This window comes from Meles meles, chromosome 7 (genome assembly GCF_922984935.1).
Source record: "Meles meles chromosome 7, mMelMel3.1 paternal haplotype, whole genome shotgun sequence".
Taxonomy (NCBI): Eukaryota; Metazoa; Chordata; class Mammalia; order Carnivora; family Mustelidae; genus Meles; species Meles meles.
Genome location: NC_060072.1, coordinates 56594883 through 56621996, shown reverse-complemented (window position 1 = coordinate 56621996; position 27114 = coordinate 56594883). Strand labels below are relative to the sequence as shown.

The window sequence follows — 27114 nt, the reverse complement described above, 5'->3', positions numbered from 1 at the left end:
GCCCATCTTTACCGCGTCCTTCTCGCCACAGCTTAAATGCAGGAGGGAAAGATGATGACTAGAGGGGAGATCAGGGGAGAAAAGGCAATGGAGGAGGGGGTTGGTGCAAAGGAAAATAAGAGGAAAACTTAAAATAGAGAGTGACCGTGGTCATTTTATGAGTCCTTACTCAGACATCCACTTTCGGGAGAAAAGGCCTAAAACTGACCACACAAGTGTTGGCAGTAGACAAAACCAGAAATTTGGTCTCAGTGCCTTAACTCCATTAGGCCTGAGCTCTTTGCTCTGTACAATGAACGCCATGAGGCACCAACAAAAGAAGTTCTGTGACCTTCTCAAACCCCGACATTTCAGGCACTGGAGTGTTCCATTCTGAAGGGTTAAGAAACTTCTAGCAATCTGGAGGTTGCAGAAATGAGGGTCAGGCCCTGATTCATGGCCACAGAGAGCCATCTGCATACCCAGATTGTCCTAAAGCCAAGGCAGGGGGAAAAGCATTGTCGGCGCTGGGTGGAAGGGATTCCAGATGACCACAGGTTGAACCCCCAGAACGTGCAAAGGCCTCCCATCTTCAACCTGGAGGCGGATGGCCCGAATCCCAGATCTCAGATCTCAGCAGTCCAGGACGCTGGAGAAAGATTTCTCTGACGCCTCCACCTCCAGTTCTGAAACAATTCCATGTTTCAGACTGGGGCTGGGACGAGGCAGCCCTGTGAACCTTGATTGCTACAGAAGGAAGCGGGCCAGGAAGGAAAAGATAAGCTGGGCACAGTTCGGTCTCAGCAGTAAGGACAAGTGTAGAAATGCAGGAAGGGAACCCAGAATGCAGGCTGGGACTGGGGCTGGAGGATGGGAGGGATTTCCATTTCCGGGGCCAGGCAGTGCTCTTTGTTTGGGCACGCTTTTCCTGACAGAAAGCCGATGTTCTCACCACATAAATACTCGTGCGCATTAATAACAGCATATAAGGCCGCTATCTGCAAAGATGCCAGGTTGCATGCAAATGGGCTCCAAATACCTTGGAGGATTTCACAAAAATAAGACACGGGGCCCTGAAAGTCTGTCAGAGCGGGAGGGAACGCATGAACAGCTCAGGCACAGGAGCCTTTTAGAATGGGACGCATTGGCCTGGAGCCCATTGAACGTCACCGGAAAGCTGGGGCAAGAGGTTTGCTTCGCGGAGGCCCGGCCCCCCGAGGGCCATCCCTGAGGTTTTACCGCCATCAAGTGGAAACGTGGAGTATGGCAGCCGTGGAGCTGCCCCCAACCTGAAGTGAGACAGTCTATTTCCCACCTGGCGGTGAAAGCTGGGAGGAAGATTGCTGAGGTTCCTTTCATTACCTAGTTCAAAGGAGAGGCCATTTGGGTTCCCAGTAGTCAATCAACCGGCATCACTCAGAGACCAGGCTGGGCTAAATCTGCACATTCTATTTCAGCCCAGGGATGGTGGAGACCTAACAGGAAGTCTTTGAAACCCTCTTCTCGGGTGTCACAGCAATCGCCAGGTACCAACACTTGCAGTCCCTGCAATGTCCCTATTTTAACAGAAGAGTTTAATTACGTCCTGAACACGTAATACCTGAAGATGGAGTAGCAGCCACGAGGATGACAAGGGCTGTTTGAATGGGGAGAGTTTATCTACCTCCTGGCAAGGAAAAGAAGTCTGTGAGGAGATGGTCTACTTGTCCCAATGCTGTATTTCTTTTTTTTTTTTTTTTAAGATTTTATTTACTTATTTGACAGACAGAAATCACAAGTAGGCAGAGAGGCAGGCAGAGAGAGAGAGAGAGAGAGGAGGAGGAAGCAGGCTCCCTGCAGAGCAGAGAGCCCGATGTGGGACTTGATCCCAGGACCCTGGGATCATGACCTGAGCTGAAGGCAGAGGCTTTAACCCACTGAGCCACCCAGATGCCCCCAATGCTGTATTTCTTAGAAGAGAGTGCCATCCCCATGTTTTCTCCCGTTTTTGAAGAGGTTGAAGAGATACAAAAGTCTGGGAGATGCTCTTCCCTAAAAAGAAAGCAGATCCAGGGTCCTCTGTGGCTTTACCTTTCACTCAGCCCCCTTTGCTTGGTTGATAGGCTAAAGCCCAGAGGAGGAAAGAAAAGAGGGGAGGGAATGTGTATTTCTTGAGTACCTACACTGCGACAGATAGACTTGGAATTATATTGTGTTCCCCTCATAACAACCTCACCAGGTTATGGCCTCTTAAGAAAAGACTAGAATGGTCTAGAAGGATCCAAATCATAATTTGTAATTCCCCCTTTTCAGCGCAAAACTAGGCTAATGTTAGCACAAAGCCACGTGAGAAACAATCAACCAAATCTCTGTGGCACGTGAACATCCTTAATTCAGAGTGTCGTCAGTTCACCTCCAACATCACCAAGCCTCTCCCCACACCAGGTTTTCCTTTTGATGAAAAGCAGAGCGTTGGGCTCTTAGGAGGTAACCCCCTAACTCAGCTACAAGGTGTTTAAATGTCATCCGTTTCAGTACATGGGGATTTTTTTTTTTCTTCGTCAATAACTGTTCCCTGTGGCCCTACCCCACACAGCTGTTTCTGGAATTAAGTAAATAAAAACTGTCAGGTACTGTGTCTTTTCCAAAGGATATTATGAACCAATTTTGTCAAATAGGGATTGGAATATATGTCCTCCTACAATTAAACCTGGGGACTGTGAAGCTGCCTTTGAAATCTCATCCCTGTCCGACTTGGCCTGCCAAACCCCATTCCAAGGTCGTGATTCCTCTGCCTTCCTGCAGCAAAACCTTAGGATCTGTGACCTTTCCTGGCTTCCCGTGTCACCCTTGCCCCTCACCTCAACAAATAGGGAAAACACACTTGTCTTTGACATAAGGAGGAGAAGGAGAAATGTCTAGAGAAGGGTCAAATGCACACCCAGTGGAATTGAACCTTGAACTTCAGCTCCGGGACCTCAGCTCCATGTGAAGACGAGTGCCCGCCGTCTCTCTTTCAAGTCCAGTGCACACCCCTCGCACTGTCCCTCTGCCACCGTCAAGGACCTGCCACCATATCTTTATTGCGTCTCCACATGAGGAGCGGGGAATAACTTATTCTACAAGGAACACTCCCCATTTGTAGACAATGCCCACTTACAGAACACAGGTGCTGAATACAGTGCGAAGCTATTTACAGAAGCTGAGGGGCAAGGGGACGACAGAAGAATCCGTGCCCGGAATTTAGAGCAAGAACAGAGCATGAATTCTCCCACCAAGGAGAAATTGGGCTTGTCCCCTGCCCATGAGATACAGAAGAGAAAGTTCTGGGAAAGCAGACAGGGGAGCTTATGTCCGGGGATGGACACCAAATTTGGAAATGGAGACCAGTGAATTGGTGCTGGGGACCCACAGGGGCCCCATGGTAGTGCCACAGAGATGGGTACATTTGGGGTACCTGTGGTCTCTCGTACCCAGACAAGGCGGGAGCGTGACAGTCCGATGGCTTCCAGTGTAGATTTCAGCAGGGACAGGCCTTGGCTGTTCTCACTCACATTTGCAGCTCTGCTCTGGGCCGAGCGGTCCTCCCAAAACCAGCCTTGAGCGACCAGAGCGGGCTCCTGAAGCTCACTGAGCCAGCAAGCCTCAGATGACCATGGCTTTAGTCACTGCTGGAATGACTGGGCTCAGTAAGGGGCACACCCTGAGTTGCTGGAGGCTCCCTCCCACTTAAAAGAAGTATCCCAAGCCTGGGACAAAGGAAAATACTAGAGTGCTAGGCCTTGGAGTCTTGTTAGCCGCCCGGCAACTCCAGAAGCCAAGGCAAGGCAAGTTCTTCCTGAAAGGTTTTGTACAGTTTCCTTGGGAGGCTCGGGATTTAGCCCATAGCCCTCGGAACTCCCCACTGGTTGGCTGACTTGCTGTCCGTCCCACTCTTCGGAACAGCTAACTGCCGTCTTTCCTTCCTTCATAGTCATTGTAAGGGCTAGTCCGAGTCTGGGCCCGTGGGATGGAGAAATCCTTTTGGGAGGTCCGATTCTGAAAAGGAAGCAGCCATATTGTTAAGCCCACTCCAATTCCCAGATAATTTCAACAGAGCTCCAATCTGGGCAGGAACCTTAACTTTCTCCCCCTTCTCCCATCCGTCCCCCTGAAGTGCCCCTCCTTGTCCCCTGGGAATACTCCAGAACACTAGGAATACTTCAGTCTCCAGTGCTAACCCCTGAGGCAGATCCAGGAAAGGAGACACGTTGTCCTTCCAAGATGGCCATCTAGGGGCCCTCAGAATGGCTACAGCCTGTGTTCCTGAAGGACAAACATACCGGAGAGCTAATGCCCCTGACGAAAAAGGAGAAACCATTTACCTGCAGCTGAAAATGGGTCGAATAAGGAGCGTAGAGTGTATCCCCTAGCTCTTCAAGACCTGGAAGAGAGGGAGGGGAGGGGTTACAGCTCCTGGGCCCAACCGGCTTCCTGCTCTGGCCTGTGCTCACCCCCACTCAGTCAGTCAGTCATGCCCTGCTATCTGTCTGTCTCCCCAGTAGAATCTTAAGGTTCATGGAGGAAGAGACTATCCCAGGCCCAGGGCCAGGCACAAAGCACGCACCACATTGAAGGAATAAATGAATAGCTACCAATAGAGGATCACTAGGGATGCACCTTTCCAGAAAGTTCCCTGCCAGGGCACCTCATCCCAAGACCACCCCAAAAGCCATTTGAAACCAGTCTTTTCAGATATAGATCTGGCCAGAAGTGAATCTCACTGAGGATTTACCCACTTCCTTAACTGTCCACAAGAAAAAAAATTTTTTTTTTCTTTTTACTTTCTTTGGGAGGGGGCAGAACTTTCGAGCAATTGTTTTCTGTGTCTTTAGGGAAAATGAGAGGGATTTAAACACTGGAACGGAAGAGAAAACGCATACAATCATCATGAAAACAATTAAAACATCCCTTTGATATCCCCCCCAAAATGTACCTGTTCAGTATACTTTACACATACCTCAGATACTTTCTCTACATAAGATCCTGTGGAAAATCTAAAGACCAGGGGCACCTGGGTGGCTCAGTCAGTTACAGGTCTGCCTTCGGCTCCGGTCATTATCCTGGAGTCCTGGGACCAAGTCCCACATTGGGCTCCCTACTCAGCGGGGAGCCTGCATCTCCCTCTCCTCCTCGCTTGTGTTCTTTCTCTCTTTCTCTCTCTCTCTCTCTCTCTCTCTCTCTCACTATCTCTGTCATTCTCTCTCAGTCTCTCTCTCAGATAAATAAATAAAATCTTTTTTAAAAAAATCTAAAGATTAACCAGAATGACTTCTGGCCTGAGGCTAACGCTGGAGGGCTATCTGACAGCCACATGAATAGCTATGGAATGGGACACACTCTGATAAGAGCATCTCAAAGTTCTACAGCTTGTGGGTGGAGTGAATAATGAGACTAGGGAATGTGTGACTGGAAAAGGAGGAGGGCTGGGAGAAGGACGTGCCTGGAGCCTGGACACACAGACAGGGAAAGGCGGTGACTGGGATTGTTTGGACCGAGCATGGCTTCCATGGGTCTTGGGTTCTGGCTGTGAAAAGCCTCCTCCCTGAGCAAATATGGTGGGTACTGGGGAGCCAGCGAGGTACGTGAGCAGGAAAATGTGGTAGTCCAAGAAGTATTTCAGGGAGATGAGGGTGACAGTGGTCCATAAAATGAATGCAAAGAGGGATGAAAGGGAGGAATCGTGGTTAAGGATTGATAACAGAGAGTCCAGGAGTGTGGTGATAGAGCCACGGCAGGAGAAAGGACAGGAGCTGGTGGAGCTAAGATATCTCCTCCAGACATCCCCGCTTCCCTTCAGGCTTTCCAGTGCCCAGGACAGGGACCACAGCTGCTGTGAGAAGCACCAGGGAGCTTTGCACCCCCGGCTGCAAGGGCAGAGAAAATTGTTAGCTGAAGCTAAGAATCTCGCTGGCTCCCATCCCTCTCTCCTGCCCGAACCCATCCCCCTCCCTTGATTAGGCCCAGAAATCAATGAATAGATTCCTTGGGGGCAAGGACAGTCACTAGCTACGAGTTTAGCCCTTTGTTTGTTGTGAGAACAACATAACACCTGGTTTCTCACAACTTCAGGCAGGAGCCAAATCGATAGACTCTTTTATGTCAGACAAAACCTCTTCCCTCCCACGCCCCAGATGTGGCTCTTCAGGATAAATCAGAATCCCCAGTAGCTTTATGGAGATCCCTGCTGGTTTATGATAAAAGGGCTTTCTCCTGCCTCCGTGCTCTGTGACCATAGGAAGAAATCATGGTGCGGCTTTCTCTATTCAAATCTATAAAGGCTCCACATTTCTGGAAGGAATACCTATTTCTCTTTTATAAAGAACACAATCTCACCTGCCTGTCTCTAGAGATTTCTTCAGTGATTCCTTTTCTCCGTCTTATTCTGACTCAGAGAAACCCACAGGTTATTGTGTAGGAAGTACGAGATTAAGACTCCAGAGGCCAGCTTCTAGTTCTATTAGAACTCTAACTAGCTGGATGTTTTTAAGCAGGATCTGAGCCTTGGGGACCTTTCCTATTTTGTCAGGGGTATGACCCAGACTGTCTTGAGTGTTCCTTACAGTTACAATATCCTACGGTTCTCCCCCCATCCTTCTACAAGGGATCCTCGCCCAGCCATGCTCTGTACCTTGGGTGATTTCCTCTTGAGAGTAGGCTCTGTTCTCCACACCATAGCTCTGCTTCATGAGTTGAGGTTTACAAAATGTATCCTCAACAGGGTAATCCATGGGGTTCCGTTGCTTTGTGAGCAGCCGAAACTCGGGTGCAACGTAAGCCAACAGGAACACCCAGCCATTGGCCACCAAGGCCGAGCTGAGGATGGTATCATCCCATGTGGGGCCAAAGGTGGAAATCAGGAGCAGGGTGATCCATGCCACCCAGATGGCGATGGAGAGAAGCATGGTGAGGAAGATGTGGACCCCATGTCTCTTCCAGCCGCGGAAGGCCCCACAGAAGATGAAGCAGGATGTGAGGCAGGTCAGCGCCATCAGGAAGAGGACGTAGATGAGCAACATGACAAAGTCTTCATTGCGCCGAGAGGCTGAAAGCTCAGAGAAGATGGCGACATTGGTCCTGTTCATGGTGAGGATGAGGTACTCCGCGGCAATGATGTCCTGCACGAGGCTGAGGCCCACGGCCAGGGCCAGCATCACCAGCAAGGACAGGGGCCTCCTCCCATGCACCAGCTTCGTCAAGTTGAAAGCATGAGCCAGGAGGCAGGAGAAGCAGAGGGAGAAGAGGACCCCGAAGAGGAAGAAACGGGTGGGCCCAGTGCTGCTGTCGAGCTGGATGATGAAGGCGAAGGTGAGGCCGAAGATCCCCAGAACGCCCAGGAGGAAGAGGAACTGGGTGGGGAGCACTTTTCGCCTGTTGGAGTCTTGCACCTTACAGACGAGAATCAGGAGAGCGAACATGAAGGCCACCGAGGTCACTGCCCCAACTGCGGCCACTGCTTCTAGGACAATGCCCCAGATTTCAGTCGTATCACAAAGTCTATGGTATCTGGTGGCCAGGCTGGAGCGGCAACCAGGAGGGGATGTGGTGGCCATTCTGGTCCTGCGTGGAAGCAAAGTTGGGGGGAGGGAGAAGTGAATCTCCTAACAAACTCAGGCACGGGGACCCAAAAAGATTGACCAGGGTGTTGCCCCTGAATTTGCTTCCTTTGATAAAGCAACGTGTCTCCAGCTCTCCTGGCAAATTCTAAAGACTGATGAAGGAAAACGCGCAATCTCCCCACACTTAAGCTATACTAATGGGTACCCTGACGCCAGACGACTCGGTGCTCTGGTTAGGGGTTCTGAGGTCTCCTTTCGAAAAATAACTTGCCAGGGTTCCTGATATTGGGCTGGTACTGTGTCAGAATTCATGAACTTGGAAATCTCTAAGCTTAAACTTTAATCATCATTTATCAGTCTCGAGGGTTTTTTCCCCCACCTTTATCTGTTTCAGGCATTTGTAAGCATCCCATTCTTTTTTTTTTTTTAAGATTTCTATTTATTTATTTATTTGAGAGAGAGAGAGCATGCAAGCACATGAGCAGGAAGGAGCAGAGGGAGAAGCAGACTCCTCGCTGAGCTGGGAGCTCAATATGGGACTCGATCCCAGGACCCCAGGATCATGACCTGAGCCAAAGGCAGACGCTCAACCAAGTGAGCCACCCAGGCACCCTGTATGCATCCCATTCTTTCATGGATATGAGGAGTTAATCTGAACTGCAGATTTCTCTGTGGAAGAACAAACATCCACTTCACCAGCACTGAAACCTCTTCCTGTCAGCTCTTTCGTCATATGTTAGAAGGGGTTTTTTTTCCCTCCTTAAAGTTTGTAAAGCTGGCTCTAGTCTTATTCCAAAAAGTGATGGGAAGAGTCTTCTCTGTCCCAACGAGTTCTTTATTAACTATCTGTAGGGAGGGAAGTCCTGGAGGAGACACCAAAAACCAGTGGATAATCCAGTGAAAGATATTACCGATAGCTACTGCTCAATTTTACTCTGGATCAGAAACTCTTCCAATCACCTGTCATATTTATTAGCTAAATTTCACAGCACCCCCAGGAGGTAAAAAATATTAGCCATGTATTACAGATGAGAAAACTGAGGCAGAGACAAGTGATGTTACTTCCCCAACATCATACCACGAGGAAAATGGCAGAAGCAGGATTTGAACATAAGTTATCTGGCTCTAGGATCCCTGCTCTCAAATAAGTAAGTAAACAAAATCTTAAAAAAAAAAACAAAACTGATTGGCTATACTTCCTTTATATCTCTCCTTATCTCCCACACCTGCTTCCTTCTCTGCTCCCACAAACTTCAAGTCAATTTTAAACCCAGCTGATGTCCCAAACCTCACGAAATCAAATTCCTAAGAATTCAGGGCATGGTAGGAAGATACAATGGGAAACTGGAAGAGAGAAGGAGTTTGTACATTTCCTTAAAATACACGGTACTCAAAGTCCAAAGTCAATGTCAGGGAAGATGTTGAATTTCGAAAGTTTATCAACAACCTATCATTTTTTTCTGGATTATCTGGCTGTTTATCTAGGACACAATTCCTTTTGTTTTGTCAATGCTATTTGCAACAGATTTGGGGTGGGAGAGGGGGCTGTAGATTTTCTTTTCCTTGATAGGATCGCTTACTTCGCAGTGAAAAGTTAGTTGTGAACGACTTGAGGAGAAATACAGTCAGGGCAGGGAGTAGGAGACCGGGCTGGAGGAAGAGAAGGCTCACTGAGAACCCCTCCACAGAAAATAACCAGCGAAAGATCTTGGCCTCCTCTAACACCTAACAGTGCAGAAAGGAATTGGAAGGAAGGGGAACCACTGGACCAGGAAGCAGGAAAAGGTACAAAACATTCACTCCAGCCTGTCTCTTTCCTGATAGCAGATAAAACAGCCAGAATGTCTTCACCACATGCCCATAAATGCTTATAGACAAGGTTTCTCTGGCCCTTCACAGCTCTGTGGGATGCTGTGATCACCCCCAAAAAAAGGAAAAAGAAGACCCGTGTCTCTTTCTTCTATCTTACGTCTTCAAGATCCAACCTCAACTCGGGGAAACAGCACAGTGGGAAATGGAAGGAGCCATTGCTCACTAACTGCCCAGGACAAGCGAGCATCTTCGTCAATGCAGACAGAACTCAAACAACTGCTTCCCTTAAAGATAGAAAATCCGAGGGCGCCTGGGTGGCACAGTCAGGTAAGTATCTGAATTTTGGTTTCAGCTCAGGTCCCGATCCCAGGGTCGTGGGATCCAGAACCTCATATGATGGCTGGGCTCTGCACTCAGCTCAGAGTCTGCTTAAAAGATTCTCTCCTTCTGCTCCTTCCCACCCTCCAAGAAATCAATAAATCTTAAAAAAAAAAAAAAAAAAAGATATGGGGCACCTGGGTGGCTCAGTGGGTTAAGCCTCTGCCTCTGGCTCAGGTCATGATCAAGCCCCACATCAGGCTCTCTGCTCAGCGGGGAGCCTGCTTCCCTCTCTCTCTGCCTACTTGTGATGTCTCTCTCTGCCAAATAAATAAAATCTTTTTAAAAATATATAAAACCTGCATTTCAGTTGGATGAGATAGTCATCACCCTAGCATTGTTTTATTCTCATGCCAATTAGGGAAAAAAATTATATATGTATATATATATGCAATATAAAACACACATACACATACACAATTATGCATCTGCTAGAATATTATAGGTGTGGTGTGTTAAAATAACTTAAGTGATATAAATAACAAATAATGTATAGCTTCAATCTATCTTCCTAACTTTTAAAAAAGATTTTATTTATTTATTTGACAGAGACACAACAAGAGAGGGAACACAGTAGGGGGAATGGGAGAGGGAGAAGCAGACTTCCCACCAAGCAGGGAGCACAATGCAGGGCTTGATCCCAGGACCCTGGGATCATGACCTAGCAGAGCAGAAGGCAGACACTTAATGACTGAGCCACCCAGGCATCCCTATATTCCCAAATTTTTAATGAAATTCGACTTGCCATGCTTAACTTGGTATTGTATCAGCCATTCACTCAACAAATGTGTCCTGAGCACCACCATGTGCCTGTCACTAGGCTAGAGAGTCAGCGGTTAAGGAGAAAACAGACAAGTGCCCTAGTAGAACAGAAGGGACAGACAGACAGACAGAATGTGCCATTACTGCCACAGGCTTCCCATGGCCCTTTGTCACCAGGGTGTGTCACCTGCTTTCTACTGCAGGGTCATGCCTACCACACACGGAGCACAGAGCAAAGAATGGATCACGGTCCTGTTCTACCTCTTCAGGGCAGTGCAGGGTGAGAAATGGGAGGGAGAGGGCAGGCATCCCTGAAACCCAAGTCCCCAAGGTCTGTTCTGCCTTGCCTAGGTGCACACCCACTGTGGGGGTGGTACCGGGAAGGGAGGAGTAGACTGGCCAGGCTGGGGTGTGCCAGGAGCATAGGAGAGGGAGAAGCCCCCAGCCCAGGGCTGGTTGCAAGCGCACTATACACTGGGGAAGGGAGAGATCCAGGCTGGGCGCATTTCCTCTGCTCTCACCTTCACCTCTCCACCTCACCCCTTTTCAGATCTGTCAACAAATCAATAAAAGAAGAGAGAAGAACCACATGGTCCACTCAATTGATGTAGAAAAAGCATTTGACAAAATCCAGCATCCGTTCCTGATTAAAACATGTCAAAGTATAGGGATAGAGGGAACATTCTTGAACTTCATAAAATCTATCTACGAAGGACCCACAGCAAATATCCTCAATAGGAAAAAGCTTGCAGCCTTCCCGTTGAGATCAGGAACACGACTAGGATGCCCACTCTCACCACTCTTGTTCAACATAGTATTAGAAGTTCTAGCAACGGCAATCAGACAACAAAGAGAAATAAAAGGTATCCAAATTGGCAATGAAGAAGTCAAACTCTCTCTCTTTGCCGATGACATGATTCTTTATATGGAAAACCCAAAAGACTCCACCCCCAAACTACTAGAACTCATACAGCAATTCAGTAACGTGGCAGGATACAAAGTCAATGTACAGAAATCAGTGGCTTTCTTATACACTAACAATGAAAATACAGAAAGGGAAATTAGAGAATCGATTCCATTTACTATAGCACCAAGAACCATAAGATACCTGGGAATAAACCTAACAAAAGAGGTAAAGGATCTGTACTTGAGGAACTACAGAACACTCATGAAAGAAATTGAAGAAGACACAAAAAGATGGAAGACCGTTCCATGCTCTTGGATTGGAAGAATAAACATTGTTAAAATGTCTATACTGCCTAGAGCAATCTATACTTTTAATGCCATTCCAATCAAAATTCCACCGGTATTTTTCAAAGAGCTGGAGCAAATAATCCTAAAATTTGTATGGAATCAGAAGAGACCCCAAATTGCTAAGGAAATGTTGAAAAACAAAAACAAAACTGGTGGCATCATGTTACTTGATTTCAAGCTTTACTACAAAGCTGTGATCACCAAGACAGCGTGGTACTGGCATAAAAACAGACACATAGACCAGTGGAACAGTAGAGAGCCCAGATATGGACCCTCAATTCTATGGTCAAATAATCTTTGACAAAACAGGAAAAAATATACAGTGGAAAAAAGACAGTCTCCTCAATAAATGGTGCTGGGAAAACTGGACAGCTATATGTAGAAGAATGAAACTCGACCATTCTCTTACACTGTACACAAAGATAAACTCAAAATGGATAAAAGACCTCAATGTGAAACAGGAATCCATCAGAATCCTAGAGGAGAACATGCAGTAACCTCTTCGATATCAGCCACAGCAACTTCTTTCAAGATATGTCTCCAAAGGCAAAGGAAACAAAACTGAAAATGAACTTTTGGGACTTCATCAAGATCAAAAGTTTCTGCACAGCAAAGGAAACACTCAACAAAACAAAAAGGCAACCCACGGAATGGGAGAAGATATTTGCCAATGACAGTACAGACAAAAGGTTGATATCCAGGATCTATAAAGAACTCCTCAAACTCAACACACACAAAACAGATAATCATATCAAAAAATGGGCAGAAGATATGAACAGACACTTCTCCAATGAAGACATACAAATGGCTATCAGACACATGAAAAAATGTTCATCATCACTAGCCATCAGGGAGATTCAAATTAAAACCACATTGAGATACCACCTTACACCAGTTAGAATGGCCAAAATTAGCAAGACAGGAAACAACATGTGTTGGACAGGATGTGGAGAAAGGGGAACCCTCTTGCACTGTTGGTGGGAATGCAAGTTGGTGCAGCCACTTTGGAGAACAGTGTGGAGATTCCTCAAGAAATTAAAAATAGGGCTTCCCTATGACCCTGCAATTGCACTGCTGGGTATTTACCCCAAAAATACAGATGTAGTGAAAAGAAGGGCCATCTGTACCCCAATGTTTATAGCAGCAATGGCCACGGTCGCCAAACTGTGGAAAGAACCAAGATGCCCCTCAATGGATGAATGGATAAGGAAGATGTGGTCCATATACACGATGGAGTATTATGCCTCCATCAGAAAGGATGAATACCCAACTTTTGTAGCAACATGGACGGGACTGGAAGAGATTATGCTGAGTGAAATAAGTCAAGCAGAGAGAGTCAAGTATCATATGGTTTCACTTATTTGTGGAGCATAACAAATAACGTGGAGGACATGGGGAGATGGAGAGGAGAAGGGAGTTGAGGGAAATTGGAAGGGGAGATGAACCATGAGAGACTATGGACTCTGAAAAAGAACCTGAGGGTTTTGAAGGGGCGGGGGTGGGAGGTTGGGAGAACCAGGTGGTGGGTAATAGGGAGAGCACGTATTGCATGGAGCACTAGGTGTCGTGCAAAAACAATAAATACTGTTACGCTGAAAAAAAAAAATCTGTCGGAAGGCTGAGGCCTCACTGCAAAGGTGGTTCCCCCTCTCTGTCCCACCCTGCCAGCTGCTCCCTCCCCAGCTTTCAAGGTAGAAATGTCCCTTGAGGAGCAGTCATCAGCATGGCCCCATAACCACGAAGGACTTTGGGCCTGAAAACTCTAAATCTTAACAGGGATAGATGAGGTGTTTGCCTGAAGGACAGTCAGTCGTGGTGCTGGCCAGAGGAACAGTGAGGCCGAACATCTGGCCCTCAGCTGAGACAGCCAACTAAGATCTCTGGCCCCTCCCTTCTAGTGGCAGCTGTGCAGGAGAGGGCTGTGTCCTGGGCCTCCTGGCACCTGCAGACCGGGATCCAACGAGAGCAATGGGCCATGGGTTTGCAATTGCCCTGCATTTCACCTCCACCGCCCATTCCAATCATACATGGGGAGATGGGCAAACAGTCCCTGAAGTGCCTTTGGAACACTGTTTTTAGGGGCACCTGGGTGGCTCACTTGGGCAGTGGCCTTTGGCTCCGGCCATGATCTCAGCGTCCTGGAATCAAGCCCCGAGTGGGGCTCACTGCTCAGCGGGGAGTCTGCTTCTTCCTCTGCCCGTCGCCTCCGCACCTACTTGCTCTCTGACTCTCTCTCTCCCTAACCCACTGTTTTAAAAGAAATGTTGACATTGTCAAGCAGACTCAAAGAGCCCACAGGCTCATCACTTGGTTTCAGAAATTACCAATAAATGGCCAATTCTGCTCCAACACCATCACCACCCCCACTCACCAGATTATTTTTAAGCAAACCTCAGACATCCTGTCATTTTATGCACAAACACTTCAGTGTGTTTCTCTAAAAGATAAAACTCCTTTTTAACTTAACCGCACTTCAAAAGTTAATAGCCCTGTAATATCAAATATCCAGTTAGGGTTCATATTTCCTAATTCTCTCACAAACCTCTTTTAAAAATTTTTCTTAACAAACACGTTTTATCTGAGTGACTAATTTTGTTGGAATTATCCTTACTTCACCTCTGTTAGCCTTCCTCCACCTCTTTCCCCAGCAAGGGCAGGCATTGTGCAATGGGTCTGAAATGTTCTAAGTACTTTGAATTTGGTCAGAGGGAAAAAAAAAAAACTCCTCAGACTTATTCACGAGCAGCTCTGTACAGAGAAGACCCTGTGTCACCCAGGGAGTGGCCCAGATGAGTAAAAGAGACAGGGAAGGTGGCTCGGGGAAAGGACAGGGTTCTGAGAAGCTAAAAAGGACTTCTAGAAAGCAAGGTTTGTGGAGAAAGAGGAAGCAATCAGCATTTGAGAATAGGAACTGCCAGGAGCTAGCGAAACCCGCCTTGGAGAAAAATGGAGGGCCGGAGGAAGAAAGAGAAAATGGAATGTAACCCAGGGTTCTTTGGGCATCCTCTGGAACCATAGGCAAGGACAGAGAGATCCAGGTTCCAGACAAGAAAGGACTAGCGCCTACAAAGACCACATGGGGGCTGAAAGAATCGATGTACTCTTGGACTGCTCTGAATGGGGACAGAAAGTCTCGTCACGAACACACTCCTAGTGCACACCAGTCCCGCTCTTAGGGCTCTCCTCTCCTAACCATCACAAGCACCTCGTGCTGTAGCTCGGGCCATCCTGACTGCTGTCCTCCACCTGCAGCAACTGAGGCACAAGTCAGCTGACTCAGCCCAGTCATGCAGAAAGGAAACGGCAGGGTGGGGGTTCAAACCGGAACTCTAACCCCAAAGTTACACCGAGGAGCCCTTGGTCTGGAAAGAACTTTAGAGCCAGGAGGGACCTGCCCTCGGAAATGGGCGTGACTGCTTGGGACCTGCTCCAGCTGTTCCAACTGTGCATACCCTCAGATTCCTATATGGGAAAACAGTGACTGTCCCCTAGACTGGCTGCAGGAGGCAGGGCAGGAAAGTAGGTCTTGGGAGAGAAGGTGAGAGCGGGCCGGGAGGCATCGCAGGGGTCTCCCCATTTGTGAACTGGGGCAGAGGCACTAAAAGCCAACTTCACATCTACCTCTGATTTGGGAAATTGCCTGAGAAATCCTTGTCCCACTTTACCAGACCCAACATGCATGTCCTAATGGTTTCCATCTCTCCATGTCTTGAATATTCCATGTCTCCCCACCCTAAGGCTGCCCATCTCTCCTGGACCATTTCAAAACACCCACCTGCTTCTCCGGGCTTGTCCCCTCTAAGCCACTCTTTGCAGGGAGGTGAGGGGGTCGGGGAGGGGGAGTTGGGGAAGAGCCATAATCCTGCCCTGTGCTTCCTATAGCACACACAGCCCTGCTATGCCTATTGCTAAGTCTGTATCTTCCTCTGGATTCAAAGGCTCTGAGTAGACGGAGACATTCAGTGTTTCTCCCTAGTCTCTGGACTAGCACCCGATGCATGGTAAAAGCCTAACCAGGATGGACAAGTGTGCACAGGGATAGGAGAGGAGTCTGGTGAGTGAGGTAGGGCTGCTCCTGAGATGGGGTGGGGCGGACCTGGTTTCCTCACTAGCTCCTATTTGCTGTCCTGAGTTCTAACCTCCCTTTCTCCCATCCTCCTCCTCCTGCAGGCTGTCTAGAGCACACTTTGGGTCCGAGGCTAGGGGCTCTGGGCCAGGTCTGGAACCATGCTCCCATCTAAATGACTCCAGGGGTCTCCCAGGAGAGCATGAATCCTGAGATTTCCGGGTAAGCCGAGAGCGATTTACCAGTATCCGGTCTTCCATTCCCACCCAACTCCCTGATGACTAAATCCTGCACTTTGGAGGAACATGGTACAGTTTTAGTGCATGTAGCCTTTGACCTGGGACGTGAGGAAAGGACTTTCATTAGTCATAAGAGTGAGATCCCCTTCACTTACTGCAGCCGCTAACTGAGCTAACCACTCACCGTCCAGTAACTCACCAACACCTACAAATGAGGCCTTGAAGTCACCCGGCACTGTCCTAAGTCCTTCTGGAATGAGTCAGGGCATGAAAAGTTATAAAGAAAAAGGAGAAGTAAAAGGCAGAAAGGAAGAAGCACAAGACCAGGAGGGGAGAGGGGAGGGAGAAAGGCAGGGAGGGAAGGGAGGAAGGGGGAGGCAGGAGTCACTTTCTGGGCTCAACTCCAAGCCCAGTCTTTACCCCACCCCTTTAGAAAGAAGGGGTTTTGACTGCATCAGATGCGGACACAAATCTGGAATGTCCCTCCTCTCCCCTGTAAAATGAGGGTGGGGTGCTGAACGAGAGGGTGAGAACCCACTCCAGTCTCACTGCTCACCCTTCTAGGAAGCTCCTTTTGGACAACTGCCACATCTTTTTCCCTCCCCTTCATTCTTCTTCTTGCCGCACCTCCCGTCATTAAAAGTACACGTCCTGCCAACTCCTGATCAAACTCCCTAACAAGGCTGGAGGTGACTCAGGGTCTGAGTGCAGGTGGAGAGGGCCACCAGGCGGAGGCGCACCTGTGGGACAAAGCCACCGGGTAGTGCAATGCTGACCCTAGACCTAGACTCAATCTTCACAGACACAGATGTATGGCACTGACTGCTAGGCAAGCACAAATGCCAGCACTGATGAGTCCTGCAGCTCCCCCCCACCCCTCTCTCCTCCCCAGGGGGGTGGGATGCTGAAGCCTACCTAGACCTGGAAAGTGGCGCAGGCTGGCCAGAGGTCCTGCACCCCTCCCCTCCCCCGCCCCACCCCAGAGTATCTGAGCGTGAATAACCTGGGGCCCAAGGCCTTGCCAAAGCCAATCTTATCTTCCTCCTATGAGACATATCTCATTCTGTCATCTGAAAATGTAGAGGACAATACCTACCTGTTAGCACTGCCTGGGGAATAAATACCGAATAACCTGTGATTGTTGAAACTGAGTCCTCACGTCCCCCAGCCAGGCAAATGTGTGCATTTTTAGCATTTTAGTTTTCTCCTTCCTCCTGAATTGCCCCATTTGATATATTGTCATGGTCACTACATAATGACGAGTAAAAACAGTGAGGACTACTGTCACATACTGAGCTCCCCAGAGCCGGGCACAAATGCAGATTGTTCAGGTGTTTATAGGTATTCTCTCACTTACATGTTTTTACATCTGTTATCTGTCTCACTTACTATTTCTACAACCCATTTTGCAGGTGAGAAGACTGACCCTTAGGAGTTACATGTCCAGGGGTGCCTGGGTGGTGCAGTGGGTTGAGCGTGGGACTCTTGGTTTTGGCTGGGGTTGTGACCTCAGGGTCGTGGGATGGAGCCCAGCAGTGCTCTCAGGACTGTGGGATGGAGCCCCAGCCCCATATCGGGCTCTGCTTAAGACTCTCCCTCTCCCTCTGCCTCTCCCCCTCACTTGCGATTGCTCTCCTCAATAAATAAATAAATAAATAAGAATTTCCATGTCCAGTGTCAAGTAGCTTTAAGACTATCCCTTTACACGCAGTCTTAAGCATAATGTAATTTTTCATTTTATGTCAAAATCACTGTCAAGATCTCTGAAGCTTTTCTCCCCGACTCCAGCCTCTCTCCACTTAAACGGGCTCTGAGAAGTCTCCACAGTGAGCGAGCCTACACTCAATCAACAAACATTTCAGTGCCTACTTTGTGTCAGGTACTGTGTTAAATGTATGAGTCACACGGATCCAAAGTGTGGTTGCTGCCCCTGGGAGGACCAGTAGGGTCCTACCGACATACAAACAAGGGGGCACAGGGTGTGCAAGGAAGGCTGAGGGCACAGCAGAAACAGTGAGTTCGTCCACCTAATGGGTCTTTTTTTTTTTTTTTTTTAAGTTATAGAGACCAAGGAGGAGAGGCGTGAAAGATGTGTGGTGAATAGTGGGAGATTTTTAGGAAGGCAGAAGAGACGGGGCTTGGGGAATGAAGGAGCCCAGGTTCGTTCTCAGATTTCTGGCTTACACAACTGAATGGAACTTAGAAACGCAGGCCAGTGAGCACCAAGGCCAAATGGAGCTGTGCGGAATCTAAGATAAATATGGGCCATGCAAGGGGGTGGGGGGGGCATCCAGAAACGATAAGCATGAAGTCCTGAGAGCTTCCTCGGGACTACACTCTGTTTCATTCAATTCCCTCAACAACCCTTCTTCTTAAGCCCCTTTTTCACAGCTGAGGCACAAAGAAATTAAATAACTTGCCTGAGATCTCACGGTGCTTAGAAGCCAGGCTATAGGACCCCAGGTTGTGCTGACCCTCGGACCTACGAATCTGAGGCTTCCACCTTACATGCCGGGTGGGTCTAGAGGAGGTATCTGAAGCTTTAAGAGGAGAACCAGATCACACAGGGAGCAAGTATGGAGAAGGGGGCCAAGGACAGGACCAGGGGAACACCACCTCGTCAATGCAGGAGTCAGCGAAAAGTGCTTAAAAAAATGATCAGGGGTTGATGATGATGATGATGATGATGATGATGATAAGCCCGAGTGGTTTCCCAGAAGCCAAGGAGCAATTTCAAAAAATAAATAAATAAAAATTAAAGAGCAGTCGATACAGTTAAATGCTGTAAGGAAGAGGAACAAAGAAGGGAAGGGATCTGTGGATTAACATTTTAGCCCCTTTTTATCTAACAGATTCAGTCACAATTTGAGCCTCATGGTTTTTCTCCGTGGGTCCACCCCTCTCCTCCTGCCTTCCTAACTCCCCCTTCTCCACCTTCACACAAGACAAGCCACTCTTCCAAGAGCTATTTCTCTCCAGAAGGTAACTGGGCTTACCCAAGGCGTTGTGATAAAGTCGTGTTCTTTGCCTCCACGTGTACATTTTTCTCCCAGCCAGAAAGAGCCTTCCCCTCCTAGTCACAAGCCATGTGCCATACTTCTTCAAAACTTAGCCCAAAACTTACCTCTATCTTGAGGTTTTTAAAAAATTATTAGGCCCAGGGTGCCTGGGTGGCTCAGTGGGTTAAGCCTCTGCCTTTGGCTCGGGTCATGATCTCAGGGTCCTGGGATTGAGCCCCACATCGGGCTCTCTGCTCGGCGGGGACCCTGCTTCCCCCTCCCCCTCTGCCTGCCTCTCTGCCTACTTGTGATCTCTGTCTCTCTGTCAAATAAACAAATAAAATCTTTTAAAAAAAATTATTAGGCCCATCTCATTCTGAATTTGTGGGTCTCTTCATTATTTCTTAGCTCTCAAGTTTTTCCATATATATGTTTTATGTTAAACATTAAAATCAATGTTGACTCAACCATCAGCTAACAAGCTTCTTAAGATAACAGAGCCAATTTTCCACTTGTAGATATGGTGCTCGATAGGCACTCTGATCTACACCAGGGTTGCAGAGCCAATGTCTTGGACTAAGACTGACCACTGAATATTTACTCAAAGCAAGTTATTTATTATCAAGTGTGAGTAATGGAGAAGGTCTGAAGATGAATACGTACTGATGCTTATCCTCGTATTTTTATCTAGGCTGAGTTCTAAGATGAGGGTGGAGTCCCACAGGAATTTCTCTGCCCTTGATGAAGGATTAGTTATAAATGGAAAGTGTCCACAGGGAAATCTCCAGGATCCCCTGTTCCGAGTAGTCATCCTAATTCTGATGACATAAAAATGATTTTGGCAACAGCTTATGAATAACATCTGAATAACATCACTGAATTGAGTTTCTTTGTACTAACTGGGAGAAAAAAGATTACTGAACCTCCTTGGGCAGATCTAAACAAGTATAACTACAGTGTTGATGGCCACCTCATCACTTTCAGGTAGATCCCTCGGATCATTACATACCATCTTCCTCCATTCTAAACAAAGCACATGAAATTTAGATTATTGTAACATAAAATGCCAGAATATAAAATAAAATACTGGAAATCTTTTTATTTTTTAAAAGATTTTGTTTATTTATTTGATAGACAGAGATCACAAGTAGGCAGAGAGGCAGGCAGAGAAAGAGAGGAGGAAGCAGGCTCCCCACTGAACAGAGAGCCCAATGTGGGGCTCCATCTGAAGACTCTGGGATCACAACCTGAGCCGAAGGCAGAGGCTTTAAGCCACTGAGCCACCCAGGCACCCTGGAAATCTTTTTAAAAACACAAAAGAAAATAAGATTTTGAGTGAAACTTCCAAAGCGATTAGGCCCAGGAGTTTAAGAAATAAAATATCTAGGGAAAAGATGGATAAAGTCCTCTACTACTATACCAGCTCACAATCCTCAAATACACTTTATTCTAAATATTTGTTTTAAGATTTTACTTATTTGAGAGAGAGAGAGAGCACAAGCAGGGTCAGAGGCAGAGGGAGAACCAGACTCCCCGCCAAGTGGGGACTCTGATGTGGGGCTTGATCCCAGGACTCCAAGATCATGACCTGAGCCGAAGACAGATGCTTAACTGACTGAGTCACCCAGACACCCCTTAAATATTTTAATATATAAAGGGAACATATTCATGTTCAATCCAACAAGTCCAAAGCTAAACTTACCATCCCTCCTTACAAGGCTGTGTCTAAGCCCTTAGAATAGCACAACCAGCCACTTAAGCACCCAAGTAGATAGAGGCTATCTAATGTGGGAAAAGACGGAGAGAACAGACCATGTGGCCAAAAATTATTTGGCAGTAACAAGCAACACTTATTACAATAAATGTAAATGGTAATGTTTTCATCTGAAAAAAGACTAGGAATGCCTGGGTGGCTCAGTCGGTTGAGTGTCTACCTTTGACTTAGATCATGATCCTGGGGTCCTGGGATCGAGTCCCACATAAGGCTTCCTGTTCTGTGAAGAGCCTGCTTCCTTCTCTGCCTCTCTGTCTCTCATGAATAAATAAATAAAATATTAAATGAAAAAAGACTGAATTAAACTATATTAATACTTATAAGAACATTGCCTAAAACAACAGGATTCAGAAACAGTTCAGAGTCAGGGCACGTGGGTGACTCAGTTGGTTAAGCATCCGACTCTTGATTTCAGCTCAGGTCAAGATCTCAGGGTTGTGAGATCAGCCCAAGGCAGTTCCCCCCTAGTTGTGGAGCCTGCTTAAGATTCTCTTTTCCCCTCTTCTTCTTCCCCTCCCCGCCTCTAAAAATAAAACAAAAAAAACTGAAAGCAAAAAATGTAAATAAATTCAAATATAAGTAATAATAACAGTGTTTATTTTTCAGGTATTATATATCAAGTACAAAATTAAATAGCTTGCTGAAGGTAAAGAAATGAAGAAATAAAAGTTAAGGTATTAATATCACACAAATTTAGTTAAAGCAAAAAGATATTATATGGACCAAAAATCTTGCTTTTTAATAATTAGGTATACTCCACATTTAAGATACAACTATTATAAACTTTCGTGCACTGAATAACATACCACCAAAATACATAAAACAAAAACTACCAGAAATACAAGGAGAAATCAAAAGAAATACTAGCTATAGGAGACTCTAATACTTCTAGGAGACTTCAATATTTTTTATCAGTCTTCAGCAGATGAAAAAGACAAAGGAATAATAATATGGTAAATTTTTATAAATGTTCTATAGATACTTTAATTGAAATAATCTCTATGTTCATGTTTTCTATGTTCATATCTATTGTTCATATGTTCATATCCCCATTGTTAATCATATAATTCAGATCCTCTATATCTGTGATCAGCAAACATTTTCTGTAGAGGGCCAACTAATAAGTAGGTTAGGCTGTGCAGGTCATATGTTTGTAGCTGAAAGCAGCCATAGAGATGAGCATGGCTGTGTTCAACAGAATTATTTACAAAAAGAGGCTGTGAGATGTGTTTGGCCATGGACCTAGTTTATCAACCTGTGCTCCATATGATTACTTATGTTGAAGTGGTTATGGAACATTTACAAAAACAGTATGTTTTAGGGGTGCCTGGGTGGCTCAGTGGGTTAAGCGGCTGCCTTTTGCTCAGGTCATGATCCCATGGTCCTGGGATTGAGCCCTGCATAGAGCTCCCCGCTCAGTGGGGAGCCTGCTTCTCCCTCTCCCTCTGTCTGCCACTCTGCCTACTTGCGCTCTCTCTCACTCTCTCTCTGTCAAATAAGTAAATAAAATCTTTAAAAATAAATAAATAAATAAAATCCGTTTTCAGTTTTCACTAAGGAGTGGAATACAAGAAGTAGACTCCAAGGTGGACTCCCAAAGGGACATGTGCAGACACAGAGGGGCTAGAATTTCAGCCATGGGAAGGAGCTGGGGGCCTTCCCAAGACTCCTTAGGAGGAACACGAGGCCCAGGACCTGGCTGCCTCATAGCTACACAGTGAGGCAGAGCCTAGATGAGAAATCAGTTTTCCAGATTCAAGACCGAGAGCACGTCCCAGGAATGTTCTGATCCTTTCTATCTGCCCCAGGACCCACGTCTCGCCATACCCTCAGAGGAGCCCCTGTTTCCCAGGTAACGCTTTTGCTGACTCTTCCTTTCTGCCTTTTCTTCCCTCTCCGAGTAGGAGCCAGCACACAGACCTGGAGGCTGAACTTCTGACCCCCATTCTCACCCCTCCCATGGGCCCCAGCCCATTCTATCTGAAGCAGTTCAGGTTTTTCCCTTCAGGAATGAGCCCTAAGCAGCGGTTGATTCAACTGAACCCTTCAACAGGTGTGGCCTGAGGAGAAAATCAGCATGGAGAGAAGTCAGGAACCAAAGATCCTTCAAAAAATTCCTAGATTCAGAGCAGGCTTCCCCTATGACTAACCCTTCCTTCCCCATGGAGTTGAAGGGAGCATTTCAGACAGCCTTGAGACCATACCTGGGTCCTATCTAGCTGTCGCCAGAAGGTAGGCTGTTACTGGATATTCAACTTCCATCTGCAATGAGGTTCCTGAGCAACTCAAAGGACAGCCAGGGAGGGAATGTGGTGGAGCCCACAGCCTGACACACCAAGGAAAGCCGTGGCTTCTACAATCTATATCCCAAAACTCAGAAGGGTATGCTTGTTGTGGAAGGACAAAATCAACCAAAACTTTTCAGCACCTGCGTGAAGTAGCAATTGTCACCATCTCCCCTACTCTCAATCCCCAACCCTCTCCACTCCCAATCCCTTCCTCTAAAATCTTCGCTGGGGGCACCTGGGTGGCTCAGTGGGTTAAGCCTCTGCCTTTGGCTCAGGTCATGATCCCAGAGTCCTGATATGGAGTCCCGTATCGCTCTCCCATCAGCAGGGAGCCTGCTCCCTCCTCTCTCTCTGCCTACTTGTGATCTCTGTCAAATAAATAAAATCTTCTAAAAAATTTTTTAATTTAAAAATTAATAAATAAAATAAAATCTTCTCTGGGCTGCGGGGCTGTGGGGGGGTTTGCCTAGGTGGCTCAGTCGGTTAAGATTAAGTGTCTGCCTTCCGCTTGGGTCATGATCCCAGGCCCCTGGGATAGAGCCCCACAGAGGGCTCCTTGCTTAGCAGGGAGCCTGCTTCTCCCTCTCCCTCTGCCTGCTGCTCCCCTTGCTTGTGCTCTCTTTCTCTGTCAAATAAATAAAATATTTTTTAAAGTAAAATAAAAAATAAAATCTCCTTCCTTTTTTTTTTCTTCCCCTAGTACGATCCCAAAACTGCTCACCTGCCCAGCCAGGATTCCACCTGCTAAAAGTTTGTACAACGTGTCTGAGCACAAACTATTATCCTGTCTTTTGGCTCTCCGCCTCTGTCTTAGCCTGGGAAACTCAGCGGGGGAAAAAACCTGAGTTGAGTTAAACTAGAGAAATTCCTTTCTTGGGATTTTTTCCCCCTCATAGACAGCTGTAGTCCATCACCAGGGAGTTCCCTTTTCTTGTATCCCACCCCATGCAGCGCTGCACTCCCCCCGACCCCGCCCAGGATTTAAATTCGGAGACCCAGCGCGCCCCCGCGGCGTGCGCCTCACTTACCTTAAGCCCTAGCTTTGGCGCGTGAACTTGAGCTGCTCGCTTCCCGCGCGTCGGAGGCGGCCCTGGAGCCCCTGGGTTCTGGGGAAGCCGGCAGGCGCTATCCCGCCCTCGCGGCGCCGAGCGGTTATAAAGGCAGCAGTCGCCGGAGGGAGGGAGCAAGCGAGGGGGTGAGCAGAGGGACAAGGGGCGGGAGAGGGTCGGGGGAGAGGACACGCCTATTCCAGTTCCGCGGCGCTGCTTGCTGTCGTGAAAATAAACTCTCCGTGCCAGGGAATGAACCAAAAGCCGTCTGACGTCAGCGGCACAGTCACCCTAGAAATGGGGGGGTGGGGGGGAGCAGGGTGAACCACCCGGGCCCCACCCAGCGCATCCGACGGCCGCGGGACGCGCGCACCGGCGGGTCCCAAGGAGCGGAGGAAAGGCGACTCAGGGGACCGCTCCTTAGCGGGCCTCCAGCTGTCCCGTCCGGGGCGGGGGCTGCGGGGAGCGACACCCGCCCTCCCCGCCCGGCACAACCCCCGCCGGGCACTCCCCTCCGCCCAGGGCAAGGGCTGACCGGGGTGGTAGCTCCTATGTTAATCCCGGGTCCCCCAGCCCGCGCGTGCGGGTGCCTGTGCGCGTCTGTAGCAAGGAGAGCTGACCTCCAGGTGGGCCTTCCTCGCCTACTGCGGGAGCAACGGGATTTTCTCACCTTTCCACCTGGCTTAACCTTTCTATCACTCTCACCCACCCGTGCAGGATGGGAAGCCAGGCGCGGGGAACGGGGTGACCACACTCTGGCTTCCTAGCCGAAGCCAGGTGGAAACCAAGGAAAATTCCTCGGCGGTCCAGAGTCAGCTCCGCAACTCCACTGGTCGGAACTGTCAGATGTGCACTGTGAATGCTGTCCCAGGGCGCAGACATCATTATCTCTGTGCTTTCCTAACTGCCTCTCTGAAAGCAAAGGGACAATGAACGTTGATGAGAATGGGGACGCCAGATAAAATTATGAAATAAAGGAATTTGCTTTTGGAGTCTGGTTCCCCCTCCCTCGCGGCCCCCTCCTCTTCCATTTATCAAGCCAATCCTAGTGAAACTTGGCTTTGTTTACTTGTCAAACAATCCTAGACTAGCTGCCCCTCCGCGTCAGGTCTCAGGAAAGGCTCCGCCCCAACTGTCATGGGGTGGGGGTGGGGGAGTGGTTCGGGGCTTTTAAGGCGCCAATTGTCACACCTGGTAAACTAATCTGCGTTACTGTGCCTGTGAATTCATAGGGGGAGGCCTAGGGCTCCCCAGCTTTGTTCCCACCCCCAAGTTTCCAGAGTCTATTGGGTTTTTAAAATGTGATTTTATTCGATTTTCGTTTCACTCCCAAGAAACCACAGCCAACATCTTGAGTCTTGGAACATTTTGCTTGAGGCCTGCAGCCCAGGGTTCTGTGGTCTGCCGGCTCCCCTCCCAGGCTCCCAGGCTCCCAGGGGTGGGTATGTGGGTGTGTGTGTGGGTGTGTGTGTAGCGGCAACTGAGAGGTTGGTGAAAATTACAGTGTTTTTTAGTGTGAGCCATCTGCTAAGTGAGGTCTTTGGCCCCCGTTTTCTTGTTTCATGGTTCCTCAAGGACGAAGTTGGATGAGGGCCGAGTCCAACAGATCTAATGGGAGCCACATACGTAATGTTAAATTTTCTAGCAGCTAGTGTACAGAGAATGCCTCTCCAGGGAAACAGGGCATGGCTGGAAGCCCTTTCAATGGGGAACTGAGCACTAACCCATTCCTAGACCACCTGCTTCTGGGCAGGGCTTCTGTAGGTAGCAGAGCAACTCCCTCACCCGATCTACAGAAAGTTAGCCCCTCACACAAGGATTTGTGTTAAAAAAAATTAATATATTTTTTTAAATTTTTAAATTAACAAGATGGGATGGGGCAGGAGACAAAACATAAGAGACTCTTAATCTCAGGAAACAAACAGAGTTGGGGAGTGTAGGGAGAGGGTGGTGGGGTTAATGGACATTGGGGAGGGTATGTGCTATGGCGAGTGCTGGGAAGTGTGTAAAGCTGGCGATTCACAGACTTGCACCCCTGGGGCTAATAATACATTATATGTTAATAAAAATTTAAAAATTTTTAAAAGTTTTAATTTAAAATTTTTTTTCTAGCAGCCACTTAAAATAAAAGGGGGGGGGGTTTAATTTTACTATATTTTATTTAACCGAATAGAGCCCAAACATTATCATTTCAGTATAGTCAAGCTTTTAAAAGACATTAGTGAGCTATTTTACACTCTTTTGTTTCAAACTAGGGCTTCAGAACCACAGTGTCTGTTTTACACCGGCATTGGTCAGTTTGGAGGAGCCACACTGCAGGTGCCCTGAAACCCTGTGTGACTAGTGTCTCCCAGGACTAGGAGCCCCTAAGGGCTCTCCAGCTCAGGCATTTTAAGACTCTGAATCAGCAAGCCCAGGGCGAGGTCCCTGATGTCCAGGAAAAGATGTCAAGTATCTGAGGACGGAGTGAAAACAAAGAGGACATGAATTTGGAAATTTCTTTCCAATTTTTGGCTTTCCTGGGACAAGAAACTCAGGGAAACCTAATGAGAAAGGGATGACTGTGTTCTGTTTTCCCTACTGCTGCTTGTTCTCTGGGTAACATGTAGGACACCCGAGGCTGTATGTGTGTGAGTTTTGTGGGAAAAGCTACCCCTGACCACATGAACCCATTATTCTTGCCTTTTTTTTTTTAAGTTTTTGTTTAAATTCCAGTTATTGGGGGGGCCCCTAGCTGGCTTAGTCTGTAGAGCAAGCAGCTCTTGATCTTGGGGTCATGAATTCGAGCCCCATGCTGGGTGTAGAAATTGCTTAAATAATCTTTTAAAAAATAAAATAAAATTCAGTTAGTTAACATACAGTGTAATATTCATTTCAGGTGTCCAATTTAGTGATTCAACACGTCCATACAACAGCGGGTCCTCATCATGGCAAGTG

At 47.6% G+C, this 27114-nt stretch overlaps 1 protein-coding gene across 1 annotated transcript; it reads right to left on the bottom strand.

The window, feature by feature from the left end:
• Positions 1-128: 128 nt before the first annotated feature.
• GPRC5A (G protein-coupled receptor class C group 5 member A) lies at positions 129-24561 on the bottom strand. The gene is made up of 4 exons (XM_046013923.1): positions 24157-24561; positions 6629-7557; positions 4323-4381; positions 129-3996 (listed from the first exon to the last, which is right to left on the bottom strand). The coding sequence occupies exons 2-4, from the start codon at positions 7548-7550 to the stop codon at positions 3904-3906; spliced, it is 1074 nt and encodes a 357-aa protein (XP_045869879.1). The 5' UTR covers positions 7551-7557; positions 24157-24561; the 3' UTR covers positions 129-3903.
• Positions 24562-27114: the final 2553 nt, after the last annotated feature.

Bases quoted from the DNA above. Each gene is read 5' to 3' on its own strand.
- GPRC5A (XM_046013923.1), bottom strand. From the start codon at position 7,550: ATGGCCACCACATCCCCTCCTGGTTGCCGCTCCAGCCTGGCCACCAGA. The intron at 4,382-6,628 runs GTACAGAGCATG...CCTCTCTTCCAG, and splicing joins TCAAGAGGAAATCACCCAAG to GTCTTGAAGAGCTAGGGGAT. The intron at 3,997-4,322 runs GTAAATGGTTTC...CTTCCTTTTCAG, and splicing joins CGACCCATTTTCAGCTGCAG to AATCGGACCTCCCAAAAGGA.